Raw genomic sequence first — 8339 nt, 5'->3', positions numbered from 1 at the left:
TGCCCCGGTAATGCAGGGCTTGTTTAGTTCGCTCCAAAACCCAAAAACTTTTTAAGTTTCACGTTACATTAAATTTTGCGACACATGCATGAAACATTAAATATAGATAAAAGAAATAATTGATTGTACAGTTTGTCTGTAATTTGCGAGACGAATCTTTTGTGTCTAGTTAGTTTGGACAATAATTGTCAAATAAAAATAAAATTGCTATAATATCTAAAAACTTTTCACCTCCTCAACTAAACAAGGCCATAGTGCTCCGACTTTCTGATGGAGCCAGAGAAGCTATGATTTGAGGTTCCAGTGATTCCTCCACAGTGCAGCTACAGTACTCAAGCCGGAGCCAGAGCCCAGAGCCATACGGAGCACCTCCAAACAAACCTTTAAGAGTCTCATTAGACGTTTCTAATAAGAAGTTTTTTTTTTTAAAAAAAAAAAAAACTAGCTTGGATTTAGACTAGTCGTGCCTCACTGATCCTCTGCCGTGTCGGCCTGTTGGGCCGGTCCATCTATTTAGCACTGTATATAGTCCGGCCCCTTCGCCGCCTCGCAGTTCTCCCGTGACTCTCCAGTGCGGCTCTATGTGGCGACCATTAGGCGGCCGCCGGCGTTCTACACAACGTGCCCGGCCAGTCCCCTCCGTCTTCATGACCTTCGCCGGCGACGCACACCCACCGGTTACGCTTCCGCGCGCCTTTTCTTTCTTTCCTAACCCAACCTATTTGTATTCGGATCTTTGATTCGATTCGATTCGATTCGATTACTAGTGCCTGCAAAACTTTTTTCTGATTTCTTTTTTTTTCGAAAGTTTAAAAAAAATAAAAAAAAATCGGCGTACATGTCCGCCCCGGCTTACAACTCGGCAACCGAGGCGGAAGCGGAATTGGAGGCCGCCGACTCGGCGATCTATATATCTCCACCCAATCCAGGCGGTTCGGCTCCTTGGAGATTTCTCGCGGATTGTTGGGGATACGATCGACTCCAAGAACTTGCCAAGTAGTAGCAGTACAAAGGAGAGGAGAGGAGGGCAAGAGCGGGCGGCGGCGGCGTTGCGCGATGAGGATCAAGAAAGGGAATCCGGTGGAGGTGTGGACGCAGGAGGCCGGGTCGCCGGTGGGCGCGTGGCGCGGCGGGGAGGTCACGTGGGGCAACGGCCACTCGTACACCATACGGTGGCACGACGGCGACGGCGAGGTGTCCGGGCGCATCTCGAGGAAGTCGGTCCGGCCGCGCCCGCCGCCCGCGCCGGTGCCGCGCGACCTGGGCGCCGGGGACATGGTCGAGGCGTTCGACGACGACGACTGCCTGTGGAAGTGCGCCGAGGTCCAGGGTGCTAACGCCGCCAACGACCGCCACTTGGACGTCAAGATCGTCGGCGCCGCCAAGGTCCTCACGGTCCCGCCGCAAAGGCTCCGCGTCCGCCAGATGCTCAGGGACGACGACGTCTGGGTCGCGCTCCACAAGGTAAGGCCCGCCATCGCCGTCTCTCCCATGCGCGCGCAGTAGATCGATTCTGTTACATCTGCTGAGCACGCACGTTTCCTGACATCTCGCCATGGTTCTTTTTTTCCATCAGGATAACCATGTCGCCGTCCAGAGCGCGATGCCGCCGCATCGTGCCATCGTCGGCATGGGCGTCGGCAGAGGCAAAGGCGGCTACAAGCCCATGGCGCCAGGCTTCACGCCGTTCTTGCAGAAGAGGAGCTTCGGCATGTTGGGTTCTACTTCTGACACAAGCTCCCATGGCAAGAGATTTGAGGACGACACCAAGAAGAGGCTTAAGCAAGAACCCAGATGTGGAGTCCAAGCGCCAGTCCCAAACGTGTGCGTGAACAACAGGCAGGACGAGATGAGCGGCGAAGATTGTGACGACGACGCTGGAATAGGCATTAATCCCGATGATGATGATGACCATCGGCAGAAACAGCACCAGCAGCACGAGCGCAAGGACGACAAGGAGGAGGAAGAAGACGACGACGACGACAGTGATTCTGACTCGTCTTCAGAAGACAGCAGCAGTGGAAGTGACAGTGACAGCAGAACCAGGAGCATCGACGCCGGCAAGGATTGCCCTGCAACTCCCACCACCAGGCCTTGTAACGTTCAGGAGGCCGATCAGCTGCTGCAACCCGTCAAGAAAGAGCAACCCATCATCAAGGTCAAGGAAGAACGACAATCCGTCAAGAAAGAACAACATTGTGACGACATAGCTGAATCACGTGAGATGAAAAGCGAGCCCCTGAAGGATCAGATTCAGATGGGGGCGACGACGGTGCGGGAACACATCCACAGTCTGGAGCTGGAGGCCTACGCTGCTCTGATGAAGGCGTTCCATGCGTGCGGCGACGCGCTGAGCTGGGAGAAGGAGGGGCTGCTCAGTGACCTTCGCGTGCACCTCCATATCTCCAACGACGAGCACCTGCAGGTGCTCAATGTGATCTTGAACCGCAAGAGCAGAACCAGAGGGCCTCACTGATTCTGAATAAGCACACCCTGTACTAGGATCAGTATGCATCTTCAGTCACATCCTTGTGCCACCATTTGTGGCTGTTGTAGTCGTGGCGTAGAGTAACTGTCTGGTAGACCCCCCGAGTATCACCGTGGATTTTGGGCCGGCATTCTTTAAACAGGCCCGTTGAATGGTCTAAACTGATTATAATGAGAGAAAAGGTCATTTTTTATCTCTTTGTAGACTATTTTTGTGTTTTCCTCCTAAACTCTAAAACGCTACTCCCTCCATACCCGAATTAGTTGACGTTTAGAATAAAATTGTGATAACTAAAGAGTGATTAATTAGTGGTTAGTTTTCCTGCTTTGTCCCTAAATAGCGTTGCGGGTGTTTTATGAGAGTGTCATGCACATTAAATAGGGTGCCATATAAGCAAAATTGCTGATTTGGCAGAGTCATTAAATGAAGGAGTTTCATCATGTGAGAGAGGAGTTTTATCCTCATGGAACGTAACTGTATCATGAAACTATGTATTGAGACTGGCCTTATGCAACAGTCTGATATAGCTCAATTGTATCATGAAACTATGTATTGAGACAGGTCTTATGCAACAGTCTGATATAGCTCAATTGGTGAGACCTTTGTGTTCTGAGGCTACGGGTACCTTTGTGTCCCGAGGCTACTGGTTGCCGGTTTGACTCCTCTTAGCCACGGTATTTTTGATTGTTGTGCGCATTCAGAGCAGTTGCATCCGCAATTGACTATGCGGCCGCGCGAAGTCAAGTACTCTCTCCATCTCCAAATATTGCTATTTTTAGCAGATTTCAGATAGATTAGTGTGGCAAACAAAAGACCAGTCTACCCTCAATTAATTTGGTTCCACCATTTAATCACGCACGTTAAGCCATAGTTCTCTGGTTCCAACGAGCTGCATTTAGTGCCAATTAAACAAAATCAAACAATTACCTTGCGCCAAAGTACTACTCCCTAGAAGAAATTAAATGGGCTGGTGGACCATTGAACTTCCGAGGAAAAATTAAATGGGTTAGTGGACCAAGTATGCTAGTAGGAATAACAGTATTTGTGGATAAAATTTTCTCCTAGAAATAACAGTACTCCCTCCGTCCACGAAAAAGTCAATTTCTAGAGTTGTCCTAAGTCAAACTTTTTAAACTTTGACCAAATTTCTAGAAAAAAAATGCTAAGATTTATAGTATCAAATTAGTATTATTAGATTCATCATAGAATATATTTTCATATAATGTGTATTTTATATTATAGATGTTGTTACTCTTTTCTATAAAGTTAGTCAAACTTTAAAAGGTTTGACTGGCACGGATCCTAGGAATTGATTCTTTCGGGGACGGAGGGAGGATGGAGGGAGTGTTACAGAATCTTTCGAGTAGCCCAAAACCAAGTAAAATAGATATGGAGAGAGTATTTGGTTCAACGTTTTAGGCTCGTAATAATAATCAATTCACAGGGGTATCTCTATTACTATCACTTTATTCATGTTTGGTTGTACTCGTCACTCTGTACTTAAATAAATAGATTTCTAGAATTGTCTGGAGTTAACATTTTTAAATTTTAACTAGCTTTCTAGAAAGACTCATCAAAATTTATGACATTAAATTAGTAGCATTAGATATACAATAGAATATGTTTTCATAATGTGCTCATTTTGTGTTATAGATGTTGTTATTTTTTATATAAAGTTAGTCAAATTTAAGAGAGTTTAACTTGCACAGATTCTAAATTTGATTTTATTTGAAGATGAAAAGAGTACTGGGATGCATTTATCGCATCGGCATCCCAAGTGCTAAGTCGTTAAGGCTCCTCTCTGGCCGTTATCCATTGCCACTCTGCTCCTTAGAGATAGATATCTCTATATATTATAGATTTGTTCTTCTTACATCTAAAAAGACTATAACGTCGTCTACTTGATATACTAGGCCTCGTTTGGTTGCACCCGGTAAAATTTACCGTCTATCACATCAAATGTTTGGACACATACATAAAGTACTAAATATAAACTATTTACAAAACTAGAAACACAATTAGAGAGTAATTTGCGACACAAATCTTTAAACCTAATTAGTCCACGATTAGACACTAATTATCAAATAAAACGAAAATGCTACAGTACCTGTTAAACTTCAACAACACAACCAAATACCCTCTAAGTCTGGATCCTTGCTCACGTATCTGATACAAATCATTCTTTATTTAGAGTCCATGCCTTGGTATCTTACCTGGTTCCGATACCAAGACCACATCCATGTGTTCGCCTCCTATACGAGGTCTTTGGAGCCCACGTGCATGTGTCCGACTACTATGTTCACTCCATGACGATGAACAAACCGCCTCTCTTCTCTACTCTACACCCAAAACGACGGTAAAATCATCATCTACTCGTGATACTAAATCTCAACATCTACTCTTGGTGATACCAAATCTCGACATCATCTACTCGGTGATACCAAATCTCGATCCTTGATTATTCATCCACATTAGATATAAATCCTTCTCTTGAAGCTCACACGTCCACATCTGATACAAAGTCCTCGAAGCTCAAAGTGTTTGCGTCCTGGTTCAGTCAAGCGTTCACGTCCAGGTTCACTAAAAATTGTGACTCCGGTGTAATGCACAGAAATATATCTATATGGGGCATAAGTCTAAAGTCCATGTCAAGAAAAAGGATATAAGAAACTATCCATCCGAGTAGTTTGGAAAGATGGACAAAAAATAAGATGAAATTTTAGCTCTTTAATATTATTATTTATATGTACTAGCAGAAAAATAGGATGAAATTTGTCTCTTTAATACTCCATCAGTTCCAAATTATAAGTTATCCCAAAAATCTTGGAGAGTGAAAGCATTTTCAAGTTTAACCAAAAATATAAAAAAAATATAAAGATTTATGTCATAAAATAGGTACGCTATGAAAATATAACTTACAAAGAATCTAATGATACTTGGTTGGTACAAAAAATGTTATTATTTTACTATATAAATTTGGTCAAACTTGAAAAATTTTTACTCTCCAAGGTTCTTGGACTGACTTATAATTTGGGACGGAGAGAGTATTAATTACGTACTAACATGCTCGTGAGAAAAAAAAACCTATCAAATATTTATAGAAAACAATGGCAAGAAAATAGTATGCATGTTTCCATTTTTTCTGTTCATGTGCGCCTCTTTATACACTCGGGTATTTTTTTTCATAATCATAGTAAATAAACATAAAAATAATAAATATATCATTATGGGCCTTTTACCCATTGACTCTTTTCTAAAAAAATTCACCATCAAATTATTCGTGCAGTTTTGATCGAAAATAAAATTTATTGTTGTTGGACCCCCTAGGTTTCTTTTGTTTAACAAAAATAAAAGAGTTCTAGTTATTGAAGCGTGGAAACCTCTTTAATCATGCAATTCGGGAAAAAGCAGGCTCCTGTTCCTCTTTGATCCGTTCGTGTGCATCTTTTTTGTTTATATATTATTGAACAGAAATGTGAACAAGGGAAAAAAACAAATGAAAAATGAAACGAATATGGAAAAAGTAAAACTATTTAGATTAGATTCGTACTTAGATCAAATGGGGTCAGAGAGGTCAATTTGGATTAGGATTAGTACTAGAAACACTGGCGCGGCCTTGCCGCGCCATGCATTTGAGTGGGCCACCATAATTCTTAGAGTTGTGATATTAGAAAATTTAGTCTAGAGCGCAATATAGTGATTCGGCTGATCATGTTTGTCAATATTTTTTCTTAAATACGTAAAATATTTATGTATTTTTACGGTGCCTATCCTTGGACTTAAAAAGCTAGGTGTCCAACTAAAGGGGGTTTCTTTGAAACTGGAATGCATTTTCAGCACAAGATAAATGTAAAGTTGTCTGCAATGGATGGCATAGGACAAAAAAAAATATTTGAAGCACTCGTAAATAGTTAAGGCCACCATGTGGCACGTTATTGTTTGCTCACTAGTCCATGGCGTTGCAGTGCAACATTTCATCGAACAAGTTACGGCCACGCGAGGTGTCCTATTATGGCCGCACATTGTTAGCACGTTCGCAAACCACGGACGGCGGGGGAGGCGGCGGCTATAGGGTGCGGTGTAGTATGAGAGATGACGGGAGAGATCTGGAACCATATATCTCTAATCTAACGGCTCGTAAAAACCTTGCAAAGAATCCGATGGCTGAAAATTCGGGACACGTGGCTGGATGAGAGGCTAGAGTTCATGGTGCAGCTTTCGTCTTGTTAATTAAAGATAAAGATTAATTCCTAACTATTCAAGTTTTCTCAAGAAGACTTGCATATATAAGAGAGTTGTAAATATATGTGAAGAGAGACAACCTCTACATTCATGGAGTGAAGAGAGACAATATCTGTATTCATCGAGTTAGTTAGGAAAGACAAAAAATGGATTTTTTTGTCTCTAGTAGTCGATATAGATATGTGTATAGAAATTAAAAGAAATCAAAGAGATTTATTTATCATCACTCAGTAAGTAGTACGAGTAGTAAAAATACAGTCTTGACAACTATCAAACAATTCGATTGGATTTATTACAAATTGTGCACAAGTAAAGAATTTGTATACTATCATGATTCATGAAGAAATTAATTAATGACGTGGTGTGATGACGTCGTGACGGCGCCTTGTTACCTTGTATTTGATGATTATTGTCCAATCATGGACTAACTATGTTCAAAAAATTTATTTCACAAAATATAGACAAACTATATAATTAGTTTTTTATCTATATCTAATGCTTCATGTATGTATTCGAAGATTCTATGTGACAGTGAATCTTAAAAATTTTTAGGAACTAAACCAGGCCTAAAAATAGTATTTTATATAAGATAAATAGATATTAATAAAATTTTATTTAAATATATCCATGTGAGATATTATTTTGAAGGATTAATTGTAATTAACGTGATGGTGTAATCGGATTTTAGTTTGAATGTTTGGTTTAAGAATTATGACTTTTTTAAATTAGAAAAAGGTTATTTACATATGTGACGTTATATGCCTCTGCTCTCTGCAAAATTTTATGCGAGACCATAGGAGAATCGGATAGACACACTGGTGGCCGGGAAATCATCGGCGCAGGCTTCTGGTCCGATTGCTCCGACCTGAGGACCCCCGATGATGGACTTGGGGCAGGCGGCCGATCCTGTCAACACCCTCCTCGAACACTCCCATGCCCATGTACACGTGCGCCTCGATGTGGCAGTGGAACAGCCACACCCCGGCGTTGTCCGCCACGAACCTCACCGCCGTCGTCCACCAAATCCAGCGGGTGATCCAGCGGGTGCAGGCCAGCGACGAAGCCCAGTAGTGGGACTAGGGGTTCCAGTAGTGGGACTAGGGGTTCTAGCCCCCTTACCGCTGCTGGTCCATTAGAAATTTCTAGTGTCCTCCTTTTAATTTTAAACATAAATTTATAAGATAGGATGCGATGAGAACTTTATTTTTTAGATATATTTTGTGAACTTCATCACTAATGTATATTTAAGAGGAATAATAGTAGAGCTAAGTTGACGTAGAACTTTTGTTTAGCTCCCTCTGGGTGCAGCGCCACCGTGTTCTTCATGACGGGGTCTCTCAAGGTTGAACTTGGCTTGGCCGTGTCCCTCTCCGGGTCGAACTTGCCGTCGCCGTAGGCGAGCACCGGCCCAGAAGTCGTGCCCATGGAGGTGCCACGGGTGCATCTCACTCTTGTTGTTGAGCGCCACCGTGTTCTGCAGCACCACGTCCACCACACGGACCCCAGCGCCAGCCGGTACACCGCGCTGGCCACCGTCACGTTCGCCGCCGCCGCCGCCGGCGGCGACGCGATGTCGTAGCTCCTCTAGTCGTACGTCTCCGGCGGGGGT

General features: G+C 43.0%; 1 protein-coding gene across 1 annotated transcript; it reads left to right on the top strand.

Annotated features, from left to right (window-relative positions):
* On the top strand, positions 571-2681 carry LOC8084815. Its single transcript, XM_002458103.2, has 2 exons — positions 571-1464; positions 1577-2681. Exons 1-2 carry the CDS (start codon positions 1057-1059, stop codon positions 2474-2476), a joined length of 1308 nt encoding a protein of 435 aa, XP_002458148.1. The 5' UTR covers positions 571-1056; the 3' UTR covers positions 2477-2681.

Source organism: Sorghum bicolor, chromosome 3 (assembly GCF_000003195.3).
Source record: "Sorghum bicolor cultivar BTx623 chromosome 3, Sorghum_bicolor_NCBIv3, whole genome shotgun sequence".
Classification (NCBI taxonomy): domain Eukaryota; kingdom Viridiplantae; phylum Streptophyta; class Magnoliopsida; order Poales; family Poaceae; genus Sorghum; species Sorghum bicolor.
The sequence above is the reverse complement of the archived record's forward strand: the minus strand, read 5'-3'. Positions and strand labels throughout refer to the sequence as shown.

Bases quoted from the DNA above. Each gene is read 5' to 3' on its own strand.
- LOC8084815 (XM_002458103.2), top strand. From the start codon at position 1,057: ATGAGGATCAAGAAAGGGAATCCGGTGGAGGTGTGGACGCAGGAGGCC. The intron at 1,465-1,576 runs GTAAGGCCCGCC...TTTTTCCATCAG, and splicing joins TCTGGGTCGCGCTCCACAAG to GATAACCATGTCGCCGTCCA.